The sequence below is a fragment of the Anopheles coustani genome, chromosome 3 (genome assembly GCF_943734705.1).
Source record: "Anopheles coustani chromosome 3, idAnoCousDA_361_x.2, whole genome shotgun sequence".
NCBI lineage: Eukaryota > Metazoa > Arthropoda > Insecta > Diptera > Culicidae > Anopheles > Anopheles coustani.
Genome location: NC_071288.1, coordinates 97,235,954 through 97,258,538, shown reverse-complemented (window position 1 = coordinate 97,258,538; position 22,585 = coordinate 97,235,954). Strand labels below are relative to the sequence as shown.

Genomic DNA, 22,585 nt, shown 5'->3' with positions numbered 1-22,585 from the left:
GGATAATGTTCCGGCAACAGTGAAATCAAAATACTAGTTTCTGAAAATTAATATAAGCATAAAATGATAGATAAAAACTGCGTACCTCAAGTCAGTGTCAGCTGCATAATTTACACCATTGAAGCCGTTGCTGGAGACGCCGCCTGTGAGTGAGGCAAAGAAAAGATAAAATTATAACCTAGTGTAAAGAAAGGAATCTTCGGAGTTGATGAAGGCGATTTTTGATTCAATTGAAAAATCCAGAAAAATCGATCATGTTCCCGGATGCAATGTTTTTTCGATCAAGTTTGCGTAGTTGGCGTACTGCATGCGCAATAGGCGCTCAATGTCGTACCACAGATACCATACCGACCGCTAGAGGGTTCTCGACGGGCAGATCCAGCTGTCTATACCTCGGAAGCCGTCTGTCTACACCTCGGTCGAAGGCCTTGAACGAAGACCTGTGATTGGTCAGCACGAACCGGTCGAAACCGGAACCGGTTCTTCAAGGTCAAAAAATCACCGCGCTCTGTTCTGACAGAGGTCATCGAACCGGTTACCATGAAGATGTCGTTTGTAAAAATCAGTCAAAGGACTAAAGGAAGTTACTCCGCTAGAGCGGGGAAGATCCATAAGATTAATTGACCGACACATACACACACATACCCCCCCTTTAAAACCCACACACACACACACACCCAAAAGGGCAGTACGTGCCCAAGCCTTGGGTTGGTTTGTATATCAGTATCTATCGTCTTGGCACCAAGAGATGTTGGTCTGTGGAGATCCTGGGGCCACGCATGCAGAAAAGGAGCTAAGGGAATCTACGAAGTGCGGAATGCAGGAAGGCCGTACCTGTTGCAAAATCAGCAATATTCATTCTATCGCTTACTCTCACTCGCCTTCTCTCTGGTGATATTACTTAAGGCACTGATCTGTCTGTCGCACACTTGCCGGTACTAGGTCTTCTTATTCCGTACAACACTTGCAGAGATATCGTGTTTTTCTTCTCTTTTACTTTTAACACTTTGATACACGCACTGATCTTACTGCCACTGTGAAATGTATAAAATAAATTAAGGACAATCAAAGAGAACGATTTACGGTTCACAGGCGGGATCTGGCATCCTAAATGTGATCAACAGTTATCAATAACTACACAATTGTATACGGCGGTTAGTAACTTCACAATAGTTAACCGACAACAACTTATCTACTTCTTTTCGATATTCCCGATTCTATTCCCGATGAGCGTTTGCCATCAAGAGCTTGTTCCAAGCGAAGATTTATCTTCCGACTGCCTACCGTTTTTTAGTCACCAACACTCACAAACACACGCACGTATACGATTACTCGGACAATTTGCACGTTTAGGGCCGAAAAGTCCTTCGAAAAATGGTCTTGGCAACATAATCCAGAGTGCATCCGGAATGGTATGAAATAGCAATGCACCCCAACACGTAAATTGTCCGAGTCAACAGTTACGTGACAACGTTTGCAAAATCCCTCATGGACCAATAGGGGAAGTAGGAGGTATCTGTTACAAAGAGCTGTCTCTCTTCTGCCAGAAATTTGCCGATGATGACACACGGATTAAGATGACGACTTTATGGAAGATATCAAAGACAAGAACAGCGTGTTCGTCTAGCGACTGACTGCCACGATCATGCTTTACAGGATCAATTCAGGTGATGGCAAGAAATTAGAGCAGGTTCTACCATGCCTTTTGAACGACAATTAGCAGATGCCGGGAAAGTGCGTGTGGGGAGCACTGAAAATGAAATTGAAATTACCAACCAATTTTCGTTTTAGTTTTCAAGCGAAAACGGAATCACACTTTTGTCCACACACAAACGAAAGCATACACATACACACGCACACACACAGTCGCGGCGTGAAAAATGATCGAACGATCGACGGATGATCGGAACCGCGACGGTTACGACTATTGGGTATGAGGCTAAAAGGAAGGGAAAAGATAGAAGAAAAAACACTGCACAAGACTTAGAGCCCGCCGCGTTTGTACTACGGTTCACAAATAACTTAAAACTGGTCCATCGAGTGGCAACCGTACGTGCGGCTAGTCCGGTGAGATGCCAAAATGTGCCCAACGCTGCCTCTTCGTACACAAATTCCCGTACGCACACGCACGCACGCAGGAAGGTGGCAGGCAGGGCAGGAGGGTTGCGAGGGGCGCAGCGAGGAAGGGGGAGGAGGGGGGGGGAGTAGGCATAGGAAACGGGGGGTAGGGAAGGGACCATCGCACACACCTATGCAGTCGATCGAAAAAATAATAATGGCGTTCAGGTGGTCTCCTGATGATGGCACGATTGTTGGGGGGGAAGGGGGAGGTAGAAGGGCTTCTCGTGCAGCTAGGTTAGAAAAGTGGGACGAGGCGGGTGAGGCCGAATGATTAGAATAAGCACCGCCCGTTGCCCCAAGCTTCCGTTTGCCATCCAGTGGCTCTAACAGTGCATCTATAGACTATCGGAATGGTATTAGAAAAGGTCTCTGCACTGATACACGGGCAGCGAAGACCGGAAAGAAAAATAAAAATAGAAAATACGGAGAACGAGAGAGTGAGCGAGTGAGAGAGAAAGGGGAGTCACGAAACAATATGAGTGTCTTCTCGGGAAGAAGAAGCAGTTCGCTGGATGCACGGATGGGCCGAAAGGTCTCTTAGTATACGCGAACTGTTAGATGCTCTTCCCCGTCCTTTGCACTGCCTAAAAACAACACAAACGTCACTCGTTCGTTCCAGTCGTTTATGATAGTTTTCTAATGCCACTCACGTACCACTACAAGCAGATCGGCCAGAGGGCCAGCAGGCCCCCAAGATTTAAGCGCCGATGGGAACAATGGGTTCGTCCGCAAAAAGTTTAGCCGAATTCGATATCAATTTTTCAAAAAAAAGAAGATACATCTCGAAAAATTCGATACCAATTTCTAAAAAAAAAAGTAGATACATCCCGAAAATATTCTTCATTTGTGTACCTGCCTGTTTGCTGTCCTCGCACGAGGGTCAGCGATGGTTCAAATACACGCCCAAAATTGCAATGTTCGCCATAAAAATCTTTTATGAAGTGAAATAAAGACTTGTTTCTGCATGCGAAATGCATATGCAATAAATAGAGACAATCAAAATGCCTTGAAAAAACTTAGATCGCAAAACTTCTAACGCTTCTGTGAAGTGTAAATAAAGTGTGAGAAGTAAAGCTCATGCATGTGAGAAGATGTTTGAGTCATCCATGCAAATACTTAAGACGTTTCGATATACCTGAAAGTCGTTGCATTCAACAACGAAAATGAAATTGATGCAACGGGGTCTAATTTACTCTTTTTCAGAAAAAACTTTCAAACATAGTGCCCGTCTCCAATCCGGACCATCACGGTCTGCGAACCCAATGTCCAAACATTTCCCTCCGACAAGTATGCGCTTGTATGCGAGACGTATTCGCTGGCTGGCAAATTTCATTTAAGTTTTGCTCATTTCGGTACGACAGTTTCGCGCTGCTCCTTGATTTCTTCGCGTAATTTTACGCAGCGTGTTCTTCGCTCGCACCGTTTTGTCAAAATGTCCGTCGTCCGGACGTGGAGTACAATTCAACGACGGTTCGGGCCAAAGCGGGACGGCGAACGTTGCTGTGCAATTCCGAAGAAACGGTTCGCGAGTCGAGAAAATTCGCTGTTCGCACGAATCGGACGATGAACAACTCGCATACTCTCTTCCGCCGGACGATGTATGCGTGTAGATAAAACTGGGCCGACTCTCCTTCAACCCTCTTCTATCAACCCCCTCGCGAAGGGGTGGCATGGCACAGGCGCCAACGTTGGGGTGCACCGGTGCGATAGAGATGGCGTACTCCTCTGTGGTGGTGTCAGGTCCACACCGAATGATGGAGCTAACCCACTCAACTCTCCACTTCCCCAACCAACCCGGGTAGGTGGGAAGGGAGCGGATTCGAAGTAGCTAGGAAATATGTGCGCCCCTCAAGAGCCGGTCGACCGACAACGCGGCATGTTGCGCTTCTTGGGGTAGCGACAAAACACACTCACACACACAAGCCAAGACGCCATTGATGATCGTTCGCCGGCCGGTTCGCGGTTCGTCGGTTTCATCACCATCATCATCATCATCATCATCATCATCATTATCATCCCCATTGCTGTATGTAGTGGATCTTATCTTTCCGCCGTAGTAGTATCGTGGCAGGGCGCAGCGCACGGTTGTGGTTGTACACGAGGGGTTATTTTTTCAAACGAAATATCTATCACCATCTAACCTCATGCTCATCAAGCACATAGGAAATCCGAGAGGGCGAGCAACACGAGAATTTCTTTTTACATAGCCGACATAGAACAGACAGAGAGGGCGCGAATGTGCGCGAACTAACACCTCCAAGCGGTCCAGCTTAGCACGAGCTGGCTGCGTCAATAGAAATTGGGGCGAATTCTCTGTGTGGGCACAAGAATCTACATTTCAAAAAAGAGCATCAATAATAAGAGTAACAAAACAATCACAATCGGCGAAACGGCCCCGTTTCGTAGGCAAATGAAAATGGCGGCCAACGCACAAGAAGTGGCCCCATAGGAAGCACATGTCGCGGTATTCTGAATTTTGGAACAAATCAGATGAAGATTCCATGGCTTGCCATTTCATGCATTGCTCGCGCCCAAACGATGATGGCCACGTTCGCAACGTTCTGCTGCGCGAAGGTCAACACACCGGCCGGCAGTTTGCACTTGACAATGAACGACCCGCTAGTTTGTGATCGTGCAATGGCGGCACAAAATCGGTAGCAGGAAAAAAGTAGGTAAACAGGGAACGGTATCGCCACCCTACTAGTGCCCTAGAAGCAACGTCCCATTTCGGAACACTGTGTGCGTTGATGCTGCCGCTATGCAATCTTGACAGAGCCAGGTCGGGCATGCAAGATTGGTATTTTCTTCGTGGCAATGTGCTTGATTTTCAATTGATATTCCAAAGTTTGATAAACAAAAGCCAAAGGTTGTTTCTCAATGTGTTTGTCCTTAAGAAACATCATTCCATCGTATTTCCTAGCTAAATATATTTTCCCCAAAAGATTTTGTTATTCATGTTTAGTTTAAAACAAAACTTCAAGATCGCTCTGTATCTTTTAATAGATAAACTTCCAGAATTTTACTTACTTTAGGATATTTCTTCCAACAACCTATTATAAGAGCTGTTTGGGAATGAAAAACGAAAAGACAAACTAATAGGAGCAGTCTGTTGTAAAACATGAATATCAACAAACTAAAATTGAATTTTGTAAAGTATTATATAAAGGTTAGTTGAAGCAATATTCTCAACACTTCTGGCATATTAAGCGCCCTCCTGAACTTGGCCGGTTCGAGCAAAACCCGTTTCAATAGGTATTGGGTTACAATTTCGTGAACCAATAAACACACATGCTCACTCCCGACTGGGCTGACAATTAGCTCCTTGGTGTTCGAGCGCGCTACATTGTGATTAATTTTGGCAAACGCTACCTTAAACTTCCTTTAAGCCTTGCCAAGGGCACAGAGCGCACCTTGCTGCAGTTGAAATGGCCAGAAGGATGCCCAGCGAATGCATAGCAGGACGTAGAAAAACCCGAAGAAATAAGGGAAGCGCCAACCGATAAGATGGGAATATATGTTGGTTGCTTTCCGGCAGAAGTTGGCAACATTGGCGTTATATGGCGATAAATATAACGCAAATTGGAAGATTGACAAGGGCAGCCTTCCATCACAGATCGCCGGCCTGACACTTCCGCGTTGGAAGGGTACAACACTTCCGCGTTGGAAGGGCAATTATGTGTACTCGGGTATGTGTATGCATCGGATAATCCCATGACCGGTTTGGACTACCATCTTCAAGATTTTTACAGATGCCATATAGCACGACAGAGGTGTGTGATATAATAACAATCTCACTGTTCGACTCCTCAGGAGCAATCGTTTGCAAAACTTTCACGTCTCGAAAACACAAAAGCAAACAAAATGCTCAAAACCGGAAGCAAAATGAAACGACGAGCAATAGTCAAGGGTTTGAGCGAATCAGCAAGCGAAGCGACCAAAAATATGTAAAGCAACATAAATCGGATGGGTAAACATTGACATAAACATCCGCGCTTGCCAAAGCCCGCGAAACATGTTCGATAGGAAAGTGAAAAAGTCCGGTTCGGTTCGATCTCTTACATCCTTTCCATTCCGCCACCTTTGCCAAAGGGATGGTTATCATTTGTGCTTCGCACTGTTTGACCTTCACTACCAGGTGCAATGATATGTTTCGGTAAAGTTTATGCTTCGACTACGTCAGCGTTTGTATCAGTTGCCGCTCAAATGGTTTTTCATCAGCGCATTTTTATGCACAACTTAGTTGGAAAAGTCAAGTTTTCATCATTGCATGATCACTATTGTTCTGGAACAGGCATCATTTCGTCATTGATTCTTCTTCTGCTTGGCGTAACGACCGTCTTCTTGGTCATGCCTGCCCGTTAAGGAGTTACAAGACTTTTTCCCTTTGTGTACATGAATAGTCAGTCCTGTCGTACGGGGCAGGGTTAGGTCTTGGTTGGGATTTAAAATCACTCCGTCGAGGTGATGAGCCCCGACGTTCATGGGCCAATTTTCTAACCGGCGTTGCCGCCTGACTACCGCGGACCCCTTTGATCATTGATTATTTTTCATATCATTCTCCTTTTGTCACAACCTTGAAATCTGTTTCACTAACAGCATCGTGCATACTGCATATATAGATTTTATTGAAATTCTACCTTTTAAGACGTTTCTTCATCGTGTATCTGGTATGATTACATTTTCTTCATAAAGGTATTTTCTTGTATTTTTATGAGATCCATTTCGTAATTGTTTGTAAAGTGTACGGTTTACATTCGCTGGTCAAAGCTGCTGTCCTTGAAGAAGAGAAAAACTTACCACACGCAAGAAATTCAGAACGAAACATGAAAGCGAAAGTCGACGAAATCCGACACGAGATGAAGGAGAAAAATATATCCAAGCAGGGACCAAAAAAGATCGAAAAACGGTTTCCGACTTCCTGCCTTTTCTATGGATAGCATGAAGATGATGCGGGGGGACCGACCGTTGATCCTTCCTGGAAATGTCCGAGATCGGACCGGATAGTCTACGGATGAAAGTGAAATGCATGTTTTTTATCAGTCGCGAGTCCAATGTTACCAGAAAAAGGGAATGCAACTATATGGAGGTATTTAGATGTTTGGAAAATCAATCTTAAATGACATCATTTTGACGTGCTTTCGACCAATTCTCTTAGAATGACCGCAAATCTATTTTGAAAAAAACAATCTTTTTGATTTATATGACGGTTTTCAAGGGTCGTGAGATTGTAAAGGTCAAGGTTCCACATTTTCTATTGCAGCACTTAAAAGTCGTAGAAAAACTTATAACGTCAGCTTTCGTCACAGAAGCGTTTTCAATTAGTTACAAGCTGTTTTGGTTCCATTACCGAACATCATATGACCCATCCTGTATCAGAATACAGAACGTTGAGGGATGAAAACATATTGTACGAATGTTAAAATTAAGAATAGACGTAGCTTTCCGGTTGAGGTAAAAAATAAGCAAATTTGCAATTTTTTGGCATACATAATAGGAGTAGATCGTGTTTGCAACCGGCCGTCAAAAGATCTTGAACCCTTTTTGTGTGGTCCTTTTCAGAATTGGTGTCCCGAATGCGATTCGGAACCAGTTGTTACTAGGATTCGGTATATGAAAAGAAACCCTTCATCACGTGTCAGCAGCGTCCCATATCCCTGTGCACGTAGCGTAAGGGACGATCTTCGCTCCGTCTAGGAATCATGTGCTTAGTTTACTTCATGACCTCTTCTTGGCGATCCCTTTTGTCATCTATTGTTCCTCTTAGACTATAAACATGCTTTGTCCGTATTCATGTTGGACTGTTTCGCAGTGGAAACCAACACTGATGCCGCAGTATATCAACAGTATTATGTAGTAAAATAGAAAGTTTTTTTGCCACAAACATGAGCGTTTTGTATTTTTCTTGAATTCTAAGCTATTATTTTGTTAGGAATATTAGATTTTAATAAACTTAAGCAAGCTAAATTCTAAGCATAAACGCATATAATTTTCTTTACTCGTATTGTTGATACAAAATTTTGCATCCTTTGTATGCTAATCCTTGAAGCAACGAATGCCATTTTCATCCTCAAAAAGTGCAGTTGAAAAGGTAGACTGTGTCCAACGTAAAGGAGAACCGGCTCGTCGATGCACTTGCACATTTGCACTTGCACGTGGTGTTGCTCATCCAACTGAAGGTGCGTCCTTAGGCTGGTCGTATTTGTGAATGTATGCGTATGCAATTAATATGAGAGGGGTTGTCTGACCAACTACCCAGGGAGGGGGCAAAAGGGTTGCATTGCACTTTCTGCATCTGCATATCACACCCATACAAACGCATCGGTATTCGAGTGCACTTTTGCAATCATCGTGATGTAGGCTGGTGTGTGCACATTCGTTTGTGCTGCATCATCGCAGAATCGGCCAATTGGGGCGTACAAAATGGCGTCACTGCAATCGCGAATGCAACTTGACCAATTGCGATGCGTTTCATAATAGTGGAACTGCACAACGATGCATTTCGATATGCTTCATCAACCCAGTTCCACATACAACTTTTGGATCTTTTTGGCTTTCCTTTGTAAATTTTTGAATTGAAATTATAGAGAATATTGTCTATGGGAAATATGCTTCATCAACCTAGTTCCACATACAACTGTTGGATCTTTTCGGCTTTCGTTTGTAATTTATTGCAGGGTAGCCATTTTGTTTTGCCAATTCGCCAATTCGTTGCTACGGAAACAAATTGCGTCTGGCATCCTGTACGAAGCTTTCTCGGCGCAGGCTGTAAGATTGTGAAGAAAAGTGACCGTTGGCAGCCTATAATTTATTTGTCATTTTCGTGGGTCTCCTGGTAGGTCTTAACTTTATTCGCATATTGCATACGCACAACATGCGCTGTATTTTTTCACATCTTTTAAACTGAAGTCATGAGATATGAATGAATTTTTGCACACATTGCGTAGTGCGTTAATTATATGCTTTCAATCTTGCAACAAGGTGAAGTGAACGGCGAAACAACATTTTCCCACATTTTCCTGTCCTAAAGTAACGGCTAGTTTTGGTAACAGACCGCTGCGTTTGCGAAACGATGAAGAATTTTGGCGCTCAAATTTGCTGCTTCTTGGAAATACGCAGTGCACGAGAAAAAAATGTGAGTCTCAATTTGGATAACATTGTTACTAGATTCCAGATGAATAATGAGCCGGACCAGCAACTGGAATGGACAAAAGATTTTGTTTCCTGCTTATTTAATGTGAATCCTATTCCCGATTTTCCCCGGACGCACGAAACGTTTCTTTTTTCGCTGCTGGCGGTCAAACAGGATATGCCCAAATCTGGAGCGTTTGAATTGTGCGTAAGAAAATTGAAACTGCTTACGCATGGTGGGTAAACGAAAAAACACGCACGGTAGCCACGAGGGTGACTGACCGGATCGGCCTAAGGCAGTCAGTTTCCACGTACGGATTACTAGAAAAGTCGCGATTGTCAACCAGACCTGTGGAAACCAGGATTTGGAAGCTGCGAACATCAGATATGGACCCTCCAATTGCGGCCGTTAAAACAGGCCCCGTCCGGTTGACAGTCCCACAGTCCTACCCGTGCCGTTGGGGTAGGAGGGGGAGGAAGAAACAGGAGCGAGGGGAAACCAGAAGAGAATATTTCTACGAAATTGAAATTGAATTCAATTTTCACTATATGTACTCGCCCGAACCGGCTGGGCGGGACGATGCGGTGGATGGAGGTGAATGATTTAATTAAATACAGAAAACAAGTCGTAAAATATAAATTGTGCGGCAATCGCAATGCGATATTAATAGTTAGGCTTGACTCGGTTCACAGCATCCTTGTTTTTTTTGGTCCCGTAGTTGATTTGCGATATTATTGAGAGAGGCGAATTTTTTATGGACACCAAAAATCTTAGACTGGAAAAATGGCACTGACATGGTCATGGGACAGCAACAAGTATTTTGAATGTTAATTCAATTATAATATGAAAAGCATTCAGGTTCAGCTGGGATCCGATCCGGCCACCGTGTGGAAGGCTGAATTGCAGAAAACATTTCGTTTTAATGCAAATTAAATGGTTGGGACCCTGATTGTTGAAAGTACAAACATTCGTTTGTCTCCCATAACGGTCCAGCATCCGTTTTTACGATTCCTGTTTGATGAACGCGCTTTTCCCGCGATAGTCAGGATGGAGCATCTGTAGCGTTATAGGTTTCTTTTCGCAACGTTGCCTATAGTTAGAAACCGTTTAATTTAGCTTCGGAGAATGCTGAAACCATGCTTTGTCAGAGTATTAACGAATTTACTTTTTGAATTACCAGTTCTAGGTTTGATTCTATCATACTATCTCAATTAATTTTGTTAGCTTCGTCGTGTTTGTTGTTTGAGTAGTAACCAAACAAACTTCAAGACGCTGAATCGTATGTTTTTATGATAGTTTTCATCCTTTTGGGCATAAGTAGTTTGCAATTGCTTTTAGCCCATGATCGTTAACATATTACTGATGCAGTATTCCATTGGTGACAAGCGTTCTGACCGCAACCTTAAGCAACAGTCGGAACATTACATTAAACATGCCGTAAACGCAATATCCCTGTCATAGATCGCAATATTACCTCGAGTGGTAAACTATGGAATGGAACCGGTACGATAGAAGCAGAAATATACTTCAAAGGTATAATACATTGCAAAACGATGGTGAACGGTTAAGTTATAATTTAAAAAATTACCATACTGCTCGATTCTTCCATAATCGCGCTACTCGAATAAACTGCTGTCACAATGATCAGCTGTTCGAAGATTGTGTAAACAACAAAAACGAAAACAAAAGGAAGCTAAGTTGCATAATATTAAGTTAATGATTTAACTAGCAATGGCCACGATAGTGCGTAGCGTAGGAGTGTTACGATTCAGTAGGAGGATTGTTTCAGAGTGTACAAGTAAACGAAGAGATCATCATAGTCGAGATGGAAAATTCAGCCAACTTAAGGAAGGTCCATCGTTGACAGATTTTATCCGTGGAACAACGTTAAACGATGTTTATGTAGCCTCACGGCAAGAGCATGTTCCATATGTACAATCGAAGACGCTGCGAGGACAGAAGCGTAAAGTCTTTCTGGAAGTATACGGTTGTCAGATGAACACTAACGATACGGAAATCGTTTGGTCTATTTTGAAGTCCCATGACTATCAACGAACGACCACTTTAAAGGACGCCGATGTCGTTTTAATGATGACGTGTGCCATCCGGGACGGTGCGGAAGATACAGTATGGAATCGGTTGAAACATCTTAGGCAGCTGAAAGGTAAACGGGAAGCAGGTGGAGAGAAATTGCTACAGATTGGCGTCCTGGGATGTATGGCGGAACGACTTAAGAAACAGCTGGTGGAGAAGGAGCAATCAGTTGATGTCGTAGCGGGGCCAGATGCATACAAGGATCTGCCTCGATTATTAGCAATTGGACAGAACGGTCAAAAAGCTATCAATGTCCTCCTGTCTTTAGACGAAACATACGCCGATGTTGTTCCGGTAAAACTGGATCGTAAAAGTAAAACAGCCTATGTTTCAATCATGCGAGGGTGTGACAATATGTGTTCATATTGCATCGTGCCCTTCACCCGTGGCAAAGAACGCTCTAGACCAATCATTTCGATTCGCGATGAAATAATTAATCTGGAAAGTAAAGGCTTCCGAGAAATTACTCTGTTGGGTCAAAATGTGAACAGCTACCAAGATAAAAGCGTTGAATCTGCAAAAAGTGAAACTAAAGAGGCCACTGTTTTAGCGCCAGGATTTCGCACGGTGTACAAAACAAAAATTGGAGGCGTTCGTTTTGCGGAACTACTATCAGAAATCGCAGAAATTGTTCCGGAAATGAGAATTCGCTTTACTTCACCTCATCCCAAAGATTTTCCTACCGATGTCTTGGAAACGATAGCAAAGTATTCAAATATATGTAGTAATTTACACCTTCCGGCCCAGTCTGGGAGTTCAGCGGTTTTGGATCGCATGAGACGAGGGTACTCACGCGAAGGTATGTTTGAAGGTTGTAACCCTTATTGGCTATCCGATAATACTTTCATTAATTTCCTTTTCAGCTTATATCAACCTCGTCACCGAAGTTCGGAAGGTGATCCCCGACGTTACCCTTTCAAGTGATTTTATTTGCGGGTTTTGCGGCGAGACTCAAGACGAGTTTGCAGATACTATTTCACTGATCAAAGAGGTTGGATACCATGCGGCGTATTTGTTTGCTTATAGTATGCGCGAGAAAACAACCGCTCACCGGCGATATAGAGATGATATTCCTGAAGATGTAAAAAAAGATCGCTTAAGACAAATGATCGTTGCTTATCGAACCGAAGCAGAGCGTTTAAATCGTGCGTTTGTTGGCCGTACGGAATTAATCCTTGTTGAAAACTTCAGCAAACGGTCCAGAATGGATCTTGCCGGTCGCAACGATGGAAATGTTAGAGTTATTATACCTGCAGGCCCAATACGATCCAGTTGTGAGGCATTGAATAATGACTTGCAGCCTATTGGAATTGGCGACTACGTTGCAGTACGAATTACATCTTCTAATTCACAGATTCTCAAGGGAGAAGCACTGTATCACTCTTCCATAACTCAGTTTTATGACTCAAAAATAAATGGTTCCATTAGTCGTGTGGCTGCAAGTTAGGAACAAAAAGATTAGATTTGATCAAACAATTGTGTTAGATGATCTATAATAAGTAATTAAAATTCATACTCAAATATTTTGGGAACAAGAAATATTGGTTCGTTTTTTTAATAAATACCGAAATTACATCATTAAATACGTTTAAAAAACTGCTCGAGTTGCCATAATAAATAGCCGATGTGTGTTTGGGCAACAGGTCATGTTGACATTTCTAAAATTAACTGTCAAATACTTATTTATAAAAAAAATTGTTTTTCAAACAAACACACCAAGTTTAGTTCCTACTTCGTTTGCAGATTAAAATAAAGTTCCGTGAGAAATATGTCCGAATTAAATGCCACGCAAATGGCTCGTCGGCGGTTCCTAACGATGGCAATATCTTCTCAGCTGGAAGAAGCTGGATTCACAACTGCGGAGAAGGATGCATTGGAAACATTGACAGAAATGATGCAGAGTTGTAAGTCTTATTCTTCGCACGTTGTGTATCGCTGCACAAAATAGAGAAGATCGTCTTAATTAAGGCCAGGGATTTATTTTAGTTTTGGTTGAACTGGGTCACTCGGCACGAAACTATTGTGAACTCGCGGGACGCACGCAGCCGGTGATCGGAGACGTGGTGGTAGCGCTTATCAACATGGGCATGTCCGTACGAGGTTTGGACAAGTTTGCCAAACGCGAAGGTCGTCACATTCTTCCGCAACCTCAACAAGCACAGGCACAAAAGCAGCAGTCCATACTTCAGGCTGGTCAAAAGAAATCCCATCCTTCGCACATTCCGAACTACCTTCCTCCGTTTCCCGATCCACATGCATACATTCGAACACCGGTTTGTATCGATTCCCATGTCCGGTACGGATTTGTATGGATAGCTAATTTCCTTTTTCTTTTTATAGACTCACAAACAACCGGTTACCGAGTATGAGGCGATAAGGGAAAAGGCAGCAACCCAGAAACGAGATGTCGAAAAAGCTCTTACGAAATTCCTTGCCAAGACGAGTGAAATCGATTCTCTTTTCGACAATGAGGATAATCCAATGTTCCCACTTATTGCATGCAAACCCTCGTTTCCTCCTTACCTGCATGCCCTGAACCCTAATGACCAAGTATTTGATTTCGAAGAGCTCGAATACTACTATCAAGTAGCGAACCGCAAGGAAGACTTAACCGAGACGAAAGAAGAAGCAGACGACGATGACGATGACGACGATGAGGTTGATGGCGGCACAAAAAAAGAGGAAAAAGATTCCATAGAAATGAAACACGAGGTGGAAGACGCTACCTCACCGACCACGGGGAAAACTAACGCGGAAAGTGGTGCCAGTAGCAGCACTACTAATGCGACGAGCATGACCACTGGACAGATAAATCTAACCAACAATAGTCCCTCCATAGACAATCCGTATCTAAGAGCAGCAACTATTCCCCGCAAGGTTAAAAATGATTCAATGTTTTGAACAAAAATCTTTTTTTAAATAAAAAAAATCCGTGAGTTTTATACTTTCTTTCGAAAACAAAGGCCTTTTACTCGCTGTGCTACATTTGAGTTCATTATTTTTAATGAAACTAACAAATATACAACTCGTTCCTCCTTCCAGTGATTCATGCTTTGCTTACATTCTAACACTAACTTCGTGACTTGTGACCACACGATCATCCGAATCCGAGTAGAATTGGACGTGATTGAAGAAAATCTTCTCTAAGATGTGGGAGGAACGAACGCGGGAGGATCTTCTTCAGCAGGTCCCATTCTTCGAAAGATGATTCTGATTAGACGCTTCTTCCTGACGTTTCTGTGCATCGATTGGCTCGTCTTAGGCAGCTTCCTTGGCGAGACGCTCGGCCTTCTCGACGACCTCCTCGATCGGTCCGACCATGTAGAAGGCGACCTCTGGCAGATGGTCCAGATCTCCGTTCAGGATCTTGGTGAAGCCCTTGATCGTCTCTTCGAGCGGCACAAGCTTGCCGGCGTGGCCAGTGAACACCTCGGCAACCTGGAAGGGCTGCGAGAGGAAGCGCTGGATCTTGCGGGCGCGAGCCACGGTCAGCTTGTCCTCCTCGGACAACTCGTCCATACCCAGGATAGCGATGATGTCCTGGAGCGACTTGTAGTCCTGCAGGATCTTCTGCACGCCACGGGCAATATTGTAGTGCTCGGCTCCGATGATGTTCGGGTCCATGATACGCGAGGTCGAATCGAGTGGATCGACGGCCGGGTAGATGCCCAGCTCAGCGATGGCACGCGACAGCACAGTGGTGGCATCCAAGTGAGCGAAGGTGGTGGCCGGAGCCGGATCAGTCAGATCGTCAGCCGGCACGTAGATGGCCTGCACCGAGGTGATGGAGCCCTTCTTCGTCGTGGTGATGCGCTCCTGCATGCTACCCATGTCCGTGGCCAGGGTCGGCTGGTAACCGACAGCGGACGGGATACGACCTAGCAGAGCGGACACTTCCGAACCAGCCTGGGTGAAACGGAAGATGTTGTCGATGAAAAGCAGCACATCCTGACCCTCCTGGTCACGGAAGTACTCAGCCACGGTCAGACCGGTCAGGGCGACACGGGCACGGGCGCCGGGGGGCTCGTTCATCTGGCCGTACACCAGAGCTACCTTGGAGGACTTGTCCTTCAGGGAGATAACGCCGCCCTCAATCATCTCGTTGTACAGATCGTTGCCTTCACGCGTGCGCTCACCGACTCCGGCGAACACGGAGTAACCACCGTGCGCCTTGGCAACGTTGTTGATCAACTCCATGATCAAGACGGTCTTGCCGACACCGGCACCGCCGAACAGACCAATCTTGCCACCCTTCGCGTACGGGGCCAGCAGGTCGACGACCTTGATTCCGGTGACCAGGATCTCCTGTTCGACGCTCATGTCTACGAACGCGGGCGCCTCGGCGTGGATCGGGGCCGACAAGTTGGTTTCGATTGGACCGCGCTCATCGATCGGCTCGCCGATTACGTTGATGATGCGACCGAGGGTTTCCGCGCCGACCGGAATACGGATGGGGGAACCAGTATCGACTACGCGCTGGCCACGTACCAGACCCTCAGTACCGTCCATGGCAATCGTGCGGACGGTGTTCTCGCCAAGATGTTGCGCAATCTCCAGCACCAGACGGGACTGGCGGCCCTGCACCTCCAGCGCGTTCAGGATCGGAGGCAGCATATCGTCGAACTGCACGTCCACGACGGCACCGATGACGGCAACAACTTTGCCCTGCGCTCCAGCTGCGGTCTTAGCCGCTGCCTTGGCGGCGTAGGATCGAGCAAGAACTTGCTCCGCTCGGACCACTGTGGTCATGAGCGATTTCATCGTCGAAAACATCCCGTGGCCGGTGAATGCAAGTTATTAGAACCTAAACTCGATCCTTTCCAACAAATTATCTGAGCAAAGAAAACGAACAAATGAGAATATCATTAGAGAACTAGATTTTCCCAATAAAGGAAAAATACTCTCAATAACACTGATTACGTAAAACCTACCTAGGACAATTTGGTCGGAAAATGCGAAACTATTGCCGGGTCGGCGAGGTTCGATCTTTCTATATTTTCGTAGTACGTCAAACACCGTCAGGTTATGTAAGTGGCAGTGTTCCCAAAAATATCCTGCTGCAAAATGTTAACAAAAGATGATTTAGCAAAACTTTTATCGAAAAATGTACGCTTCATTTTAATCAAGCTTAATTTTTTGCTATTTATTTATTTTCTTCCTGAGTACAAAAGCATAAATAATTCGGGGTAAAAAACATAACCAATCAATTTCAAACCAATTGGCACCACTGTTTAGAGATGTCGTTTGGATGACATCATTTTTCAAAAATCATTTCATGCTGGACGATCAAAAGGAAATTACATCGTATTTTTAATGTAACCCGTTGTTCTTGTAACATGAGTTTTCATTCGATATTCAACCGATTTCAACCGAATGAATCCAATTTTCAATGTTCATACATATCGCGTCAAAGGAACCCAACCGTTACCGATCCGAAGTGCGTGCTGAGGCTGAGAATCTTGTCGTTCATGCAGTGGCTGTGTAGCTGAGCTTGAGGAAATATTACTATAGTTAAAGGGGAAGGATTCGGTTGAGAAAATGTAATTTATATCAAATTTGTTCATTTGAAATAATCCCGATAAGATCAACAAACAAACTGGCCATTTAAGTAAACTGTCAACCACTCTGGCAGCTCAAACTGACATCTCACCTGGCCATGTCATTGTGACACAAGTCAGCTTCTAAACTGTTTTGGAAAGTTTCCGTACTCCTATCGAAAGCAGCACAGTAAACTCGTGTATTTTGTGTAAAAATGTCGAAAAAACCTACAACGGGACCAGCCTTGCATAAAGTAATCATGGTTGGAAGTGGCGGTGTCGGGAAATCGGCCCTGACACTGCAGTTTATGTATGATGAGTTTGTGGAGGATTACGAACCAACGAAGGCAGATAGCTACCGTAAAAAGGTATACATGCTAGTGAAAAGAGTCGGACACAGCTCCCATCGTCTATTGTGATGATAATTTCCTCGGTGGGAAAGTCTGCAATTTCTCCGTGATTCACCGTGCCCTAATCTGCATTGTAGGTCGTACTTGATGGCGAAGAAGTACAAATCGATATTCTGGATACAGCGGGTCAGGAAGACTACGCTGCGATCCGCGATAACTATTTTCGTAGTGGAGAAGGGTTCCTTTGTGTGTTTTCTATAACGGAGGACGATAGCTTCCAGGCAACTCAGGAATTTCGGTAAGTAATAACGGCTTTATCGCAACAAACCGAGGAGCATCTATCATGTGACCGCGACGTGCGCTTCCCGCATAGTCATGTTAATTGATAGATTTTTTTTATCTTTTCTCAAGGGAACAAATATTACGTGTCAAGAACGATGAGAACATTCCCTTCCTGTTGGTGGGCAATAAATGCGATCTGAATGATAAACGGAAGGTACCGCTAGCGGAATGCCAATCTCGCGCCCAACAGTGGGGCGTGCCATACGTTGAAACATCCGCTAAAACTCGTGAAAACGTTGACAAGGTATGTGTCATCAAGCCAATTAAATACTCATACAAAAAACGGTAGTGTTGCATTGTCAATTGCTCCAGCGGGATCGGGAGTCTGCTGGTCACGTTTCATTTGGAAAACTTTTGTGGATATTATTGCTTGTGTATAATGTGTGGTTTTTACTATACTTTGTCTGCTTTGTATGATTGTTTGCTCCTAAAATTAATTTAATGATATTTTGCTTTCGTTTCCCATGAACTGCCTTAGATTCTTTGGTTTCATGTAATTAGTAATGTTTGTAGACTTTTAATATCTAAAACAGAACAAAATAATCCTTTTATTAAATTCGATACAAGTAACTTGATTTGTTTTCAGTAGTTTTCCCAAGTGTTGTTGTTATTATTTTCTTGAAATTTCCTTGAAAATGCATTGTAGTACACACTTTAAAACCACATTTGCGTGTTGAACACGCCGCCCTTATTCCGCAGGTATTCTTTGACCTGATGCGTCAGATTCGTTCACGAAAGACGGAAGATTCCAAGACAACAAACGGTCGAGTTAAAGACAAATCCAAGCGAAGGAAAATCAAATGTCTGCCATTATAGAGCCCGAAATTGGTCCAGTTTTATTGATTGCCGGCATTATTCTGGTGATACGACACGTTCGTAGACAAGATGGTAATATGACAGAGGTAACAAGTGAGCAGTGCACTCACCGTTTCTTAAGGAATCAGGAAAGCTCTTCAGCTCGTATTTTGTTTCTATTTTTGAACATTAATTTCGTTCCAACTACTACGTCACTATCCACATTCATCACTAAACAAACAATTGGAAGCAAACCTCAATATCCTGGTCAAGGAAAAAAAGACGGTTTGATAGATTAACTCTCAAAATTAAAGTTTCGCTATAATTGAAAAAACTCGGGCAAACGTTAAGAATTAGTACCGAAGCATGCGTATACTCAGTGTTTATGTGCAAAACGGGGATAAAAAAGGAAAGAAGTGATAAGGTAACACGCTTATCCGTAAATTCTAAGGCTTTTGTAACCTTAGCTATTCCACGTGTTGTCACTCGTACACGTTAAGCTACCATTATACTTGTTTTAAATATTCTCAATTATATTTGTAAGTGCACGACTTAGGTTTGCTGCTGTGAACCAAGCAGCCAGGACAAATATATATTAAGAAAAGCATAATCTTTGTTTAAAAATGGTGTATTCTCCTCATTATGGATGGTATATGGAATTATACAAGCCACTAACTACTCATTCATGTCTCCTCAGAGGTTTCTGTATACATTGCATATATCAGCTTTGAACATAAACTGCCACAACTAAACAATGATTGAGCTGCACATTCCTTGTCACCGAATTGAATCGAACTTGTGATTCAATACATCTCGAACATATTTGCTTAGTGATGGACTTACTTAGTTGAATTCATCGTTTCATCCATTCTCGCATCAACATGATCAAATAAACTACTCGCCTATGTGCTGTCCCAGTTTCGTGCTTTGGATTACAAGATAGTTTTGAAATGCTTATGAAAATAACAAACAATTGATTCGAATTGCACTTTAAAAATGTAGTGTTTTAAACCAGCAGTCGCTTACAGCTTTTTAAATGTTGAATATCCCATGGAAAACTTTCACAAACTAAACATGCTAAGGTTTATGGATAAATCTCCTGAATTTGATATTTTTCAAATCAAAATGCAAATATGGCAACATAATAAACAAATCATTCTTATCCCACATTTCTGCGGCGCCAAATATCATCCTACGATGGCTGTTCACAACAAAACTTGGTCTATGGAGTGCAGATTTTTTATGATCTTATCCGGGATATTTCAAACCGAAAGAAAAAAACCCAAAACACTGTCCCACAACCAAACCGGGACCGGAAAGGATGTTGTCGGATTCTGTAAACATGCGTCTACTCTATTCCCTCGCCTTGAGGCTCGTCCACAAGCCACTAATCCTAATGTAAAATGATATTACGACACGTGGTAAATATATTTTCAAAGGAAAAGATTTTTTTTGAATTAAGCAAAAATTTGAGCATAAGATAAACGAACGGAATTAAACTATCTATGCATGCATGCGTTTCCTATCTATACTTAAAATGTTCCATTCTGCCACTATGAATCAGAAATAACACGATAACGGTAAAACTAGAATAAGTTTGGTTGAGAGTTTACCGTTAGTGTCTTATATTTAAGTTTGTATCAATTTTACGGCAAGGCTTGAGATGATATTTACCTTCATCGGTTTTATGTATTTGATTCTGGTGCAAGCAATAGGTTATTTTCACTCAAAAATTATTCTTTTTCTTTACTGTATCGTAAATCTAGAACACATCACTTTGAAAGCATACAAAATAAGAACTTTTACTGTTTGTTATGTAAGGGAGACATGGCAGCGAGAGGAAGGAAACTAGATGTTGTTTGCGTCTGTTCTGAGGAAAAGTTACACTAAACTGCTAATTGTGACGAGGGAATAATTTTTACCAGCAATAGTGTACATCGCCGAAGAGGAAACAATACCAACAGAAATAAATAAACCATTCAATGTGAATCGAAACAATCCTACCATAAGTTCCCTTCATTCATAGGCAATTTATTTGTATGTTTTGACATGTTACTTTAATATTCGCAGAGAAAATGGAAGAACTTAGCTAACATAGTGTGGGCCTGGCGTTGGCACATTCTTCAACGGTGAGTCAAAGTCCGTCTCCATCGGTTCTGGCTGTGGTTCTTGATGCAAAGCACCAACACGTTTCTGAAGATTTTCGTACAGTTTGTGTACACTTTCATGGTGCTGAGCGGTTGGTTGAAGTGCTTTCATCAACGTCATCAGGCGGGCTTGTGGAAGCTTCTGATGTATATACCACAGCAGCTTCAACATGTGGCGCGTTACATTGTCTCGGGTTAACCCAGCAAAGAGAAACTCGTCAAAAAGGCCAGTACAAAAGTCTTCGTTTGCAAATTCGTCCGACATCGGAATAATGAGTGCGATGAGCGAGTGCAAAAAGGGATCCTCATATGCACGATCGTCCTTACAGGACGAAAGAATTGCCATCACGCGCAAGATTCCAACTCGATCCTTTTGTCTTGCGGTATGCAGCGTGTAATACATGGCGAGAATGGATGCGACGGAACTCTCTTGAATGTACGCCTCCACCGCATCCGGAGCGGGACCCGAGTGTTCGATCGTAGTAATGGCACTTTCTCGCTCATCGGGCGGAAGCTTTGAATGCAGATTTCGTACCTGATCGTCCACCATGAGAGACATCAAAGCTGGAAGAAATTTTGTTACCACCTGGCTGTCGAGCTTCGGCTCCTTGAAATCCTGCGAGTCTATCATAATCCAGGCGGATAGGCCTAGCGCAAGCATGCGAAGCAAAAGAATAAGTATCGTATTTTCACGCGATAACCCTTCAATATTGATCAAATGCTGCAGGATCTTGATGGCCGATGTGGCGAGAAAGTTAATGGCGTACGGATCGCAGAGCGTCATCGATAAATCACCCAATACCTGCTCCTGGCCTCGTTTGATATTATCCAGAAATCCTTGCAGTTCCCGAGAACGCTTAATGTCAACGTTTTTCTCACGAATGCACGCGTCCAGGCACCAGGTGAACTTGTGGCAAGGGTCTACTGAGATAATGTCTTGTACTTCGAGATCATGGAGTGCCATTAGCAATTCCGCCCGAAGCGTACAGTAGTGGACATTTCTTGTGCGTAGAAACAGCGTTCGCAGAAACTGAAGGACCATATCGTATAGCTTGACGCTATTTCCGATCATGTGCGCCAGCTTTTGAACTACCTCTCCCTGTCGTCGCACTTTTGGAGTGGGCGTAAAAAACAAGTTTGTAAGATTGAGATGATCGAAAAGAATATGCTCCTTCTCTCGAATGTACTGCGACAGCAGTGGTGATACCTCATCGCCAAAGAGAGATTGATTATCGCGCCAGATTTGTCGTTTTACTTCCGTGTCCGTATCCTGGTAGAGTTCTCGGTCGCGTACCAAAATACGCAGATACTTATCGTCGATATGGGGTGTATTTCGCAGAATGCACATCACCACTGGACGGAGTGCTTTGACGCGGACCACAGGGAAACTTTTTACCAGCAACTCCTTTAGCTTGCGGTCCCTTTCGCGTCCTTCCTTAGCTCCTACTTCATTGATGTGGGCAATGAGCTTGTCCCGTAACTCCTCCAGCACAGAAGTGTGGAAGTCTAATCGCCGGACGCCGTGCAAATCTAGCAGCGGAAGCATTGGCCGTAGGGATGGCAGTAGGATTCCATTTTCCAGTTGAAAGTTTTCGATAGCTTTCAAAGGGTCGTCGCAGCAGGAAAGCCTAGAACGAATCATGTTTTAAGTGATAGCCTGCAAGCGTTGGTGTCCACAGGATACATACGCCTCCCGCAGGTACGCCTGTCCTGGTACGTTCACTTCCTCCAGTCCGGTGCCGGGAAATTTAGGCGGAGCGGACATGGCTTCTAATTTGCGTCGTTTTTCGAGCTGCTTCAGTGTTTGATTTGAAGATGCTGTAAGAGGATAACCACTTTATGTACAGCGATTCTGTTTGCGTTATTTTAACACAAATCGCAAGATTGTGTTTTGCTTTGCAAAGACGCTGACTTTTGTTTTGACATTCATCGATTCGTCGATTCGTCGATTCGTTGATTTTTAACTTAACCAATTGTTAATTTCACAAACTTCCGTTTCGTTCTCAAACGAATCAAACTATAGAATAATTACATAAGTATTTTATGTTCATTTCCTCAAGTTCATTACTT

The 22,585-nt window shown here is 43.5% G+C and overlaps 6 protein-coding genes across 9 annotated transcripts in view; 3 read left to right on the top strand and 3 right to left on the bottom strand.

Annotated features, from left to right (window-relative positions):
* LOC131260555 (insulin-like growth factor 2 mRNA-binding protein 1) overlaps window positions 1-2,075 on the bottom strand; it is a 44,834-nt gene extending 42,759 nt beyond the window's left edge. Inside the window, exons 1-3 of one of the 3 annotated variants that reach the window (XM_058262313.1) lie at window positions 1,773-2,075; window positions 835-1,034; window positions 86-143 (exon numbers count right to left, since the gene is read on the bottom strand). In XM_058262313.1, coding sequence (XP_058118296.1) covers window positions 86-143; window positions 835-859 — 83 coding nt within the window. In that variant the 5' untranslated portion in view covers window positions 860-1,034; window positions 1,773-2,075. Of the gene's footprint in view, window positions 1-85; window positions 144-834; window positions 1,035-1,196; window positions 1,252-1,772 lie in introns of those variants that run through there. The other 2 variants (XM_058262312.1, XM_058262314.1) reach the window with 2 other exon arrangements.
* An 8,906-nt stretch (window positions 2,076-10,981) lies between these two features.
* Window positions 10,982-12,901, top strand: LOC131272180 (CDK5RAP1-like protein). Its single transcript, XM_058273834.1, has 2 exons — window positions 10,982-12,143; window positions 12,208-12,901. The coding sequence occupies exons 1-2, from the start codon at window positions 10,982-10,984 to the stop codon at window positions 12,789-12,791; spliced, it is 1,746 nt and encodes a 581-aa protein (XP_058129817.1). The 3' UTR covers window positions 12,792-12,901.
* Window positions 12,902-13,080: 179 nt separating this feature from the next.
* Window positions 13,081-14,306, top strand: LOC131259976 (transcription initiation factor TFIID subunit 8-like). Its single transcript, XM_058261596.1, has 3 exons — window positions 13,081-13,248; window positions 13,331-13,617; window positions 13,685-14,306. Exons 1-3 carry the CDS (start codon window positions 13,113-13,115, stop codon window positions 14,243-14,245), a joined length of 984 nt encoding a protein of 327 aa, XP_058117579.1. The 5' UTR covers window positions 13,081-13,112; the 3' UTR covers window positions 14,246-14,306.
* A 19-nt stretch (window positions 14,307-14,325) lies between these two features.
* Window positions 14,326-16,368, bottom strand: LOC131259975 (ATP synthase subunit beta, mitochondrial). The gene is made up of 2 exons (XM_058261595.1): window positions 16,276-16,368; window positions 14,326-16,176 (listed from the first exon to the last, which is right to left on the bottom strand). Exon 2 carries the CDS (start codon window positions 16,115-16,117, stop codon window positions 14,603-14,605), a length of 1,515 nt encoding a protein of 504 aa, XP_058117578.1. The 5' UTR covers window positions 16,118-16,176; window positions 16,276-16,368; the 3' UTR covers window positions 14,326-14,602.
* Window positions 16,369-17,044: 676 nt separating this feature from the next.
* On the top strand, window positions 17,045-20,104 carry LOC131272229 (ras-related protein Ral-a). Of its 2 annotated transcripts, none has more exons than XM_058273894.1 (4): window positions 17,045-17,249; window positions 17,369-17,529; window positions 17,643-17,817; window positions 19,604-20,104. In XM_058273894.1, exons 1-4 carry the CDS (start codon window positions 17,097-17,099, stop codon window positions 19,706-19,708), a joined length of 594 nt encoding a protein of 197 aa, XP_058129877.1. In that variant the 5' UTR covers window positions 17,045-17,096; the 3' UTR covers window positions 19,709-20,104. The 2 variants fall into 2 exon arrangements, with proteins under 2 accessions (XP_058129877.1, XP_058129876.1); XM_058273893.1 differs by having other exon boundaries at window positions 18,273-20,104.
* A 139-nt stretch (window positions 20,105-20,243) lies between these two features.
* Window positions 20,244-22,377, bottom strand: LOC131272228 (negative elongation factor B). Its single transcript, XM_058273892.1, has 2 exons — window positions 22,204-22,377; window positions 20,244-22,143 (listed from the first exon to the last, which is right to left on the bottom strand). Exons 1-2 carry the CDS (start codon window positions 22,278-22,280, stop codon window positions 20,454-20,456), a joined length of 1,767 nt encoding a protein of 588 aa, XP_058129875.1. The 5' UTR covers window positions 22,281-22,377; the 3' UTR covers window positions 20,244-20,453.
* Window positions 22,378-22,585: the final 208 nt, after the last annotated feature.

What these genes read in the sequence shown, in the direction of transcription:
- LOC131259976 (XM_058261596.1), top strand. Translation starts at nt 13,113, where the DNA reads ATGTCCGAATTAAATGCCACGCAAATGGCTCGTCGGCGGTTCCTAACG. An exon ending in GACAGAAATGATGCAGAGTT is followed by an intron (nt 13,249 to 13,330) that starts GTAAGTCTTATT and finishes GATTTATTTTAG; the next exon opens with TTTTGGTTGAACTGGGTCAC. An exon ending in ATGCATACATTCGAACACCG is followed by an intron (nt 13,618 to 13,684) that starts GTTTGTATCGAT and finishes TTCTTTTTATAG; the next exon opens with ACTCACAAACAACCGGTTAC.
- LOC131259975 (XM_058261595.1), bottom strand. Translation starts at nt 16,117, where the DNA reads ATGTTTTCGACGATGAAATCGCTCATGACCACAGTGGTCCGAGCGGAG.
- LOC131272228 (XM_058273892.1), bottom strand. Translation starts at nt 22,280, where the DNA reads ATGTCCGCTCCGCCTAAATTTCCCGGCACCGGACTGGAGGAAGTGAAC. An exon ending in CAGGCGTACCTGCGGGAGGC is followed by an intron (nt 22,144 to 22,203) that starts GTATGTATCCTG and finishes GATTCGTTCTAG; the next exon opens with GCTTTCCTGCTGCGACGACC.
- LOC131272229 (XM_058273893.1), top strand. Translation starts at nt 17,097, where the DNA reads ATGTCGAAAAAACCTACAACGGGACCAGCCTTGCATAAAGTAATCATG. An exon ending in CAGGCAACTCAGGAATTTCG is followed by an intron (nt 17,530 to 17,642) that starts GTAAGTAATAAC and finishes TCTTTTCTCAAG; the next exon opens with GGAACAAATATTACGTGTCA. An exon ending in CTCGTGAAAACGTTGACAAG is followed by an intron (nt 17,818 to 18,272) that starts GTATGTGTCATC and finishes CTTATTCCGCAG; the next exon opens with GTATTCTTTGACCTGATGCG.
- LOC131272180 (XM_058273834.1), top strand. Translation starts at nt 10,982, where the DNA reads ATGGCCACGATAGTGCGTAGCGTAGGAGTGTTACGATTCAGTAGGAGG. An exon ending in ACGAGGGTACTCACGCGAAG is followed by an intron (nt 12,144 to 12,207) that starts GTATGTTTGAAG and finishes TTTCCTTTTCAG; the next exon opens with CTTATATCAACCTCGTCACC.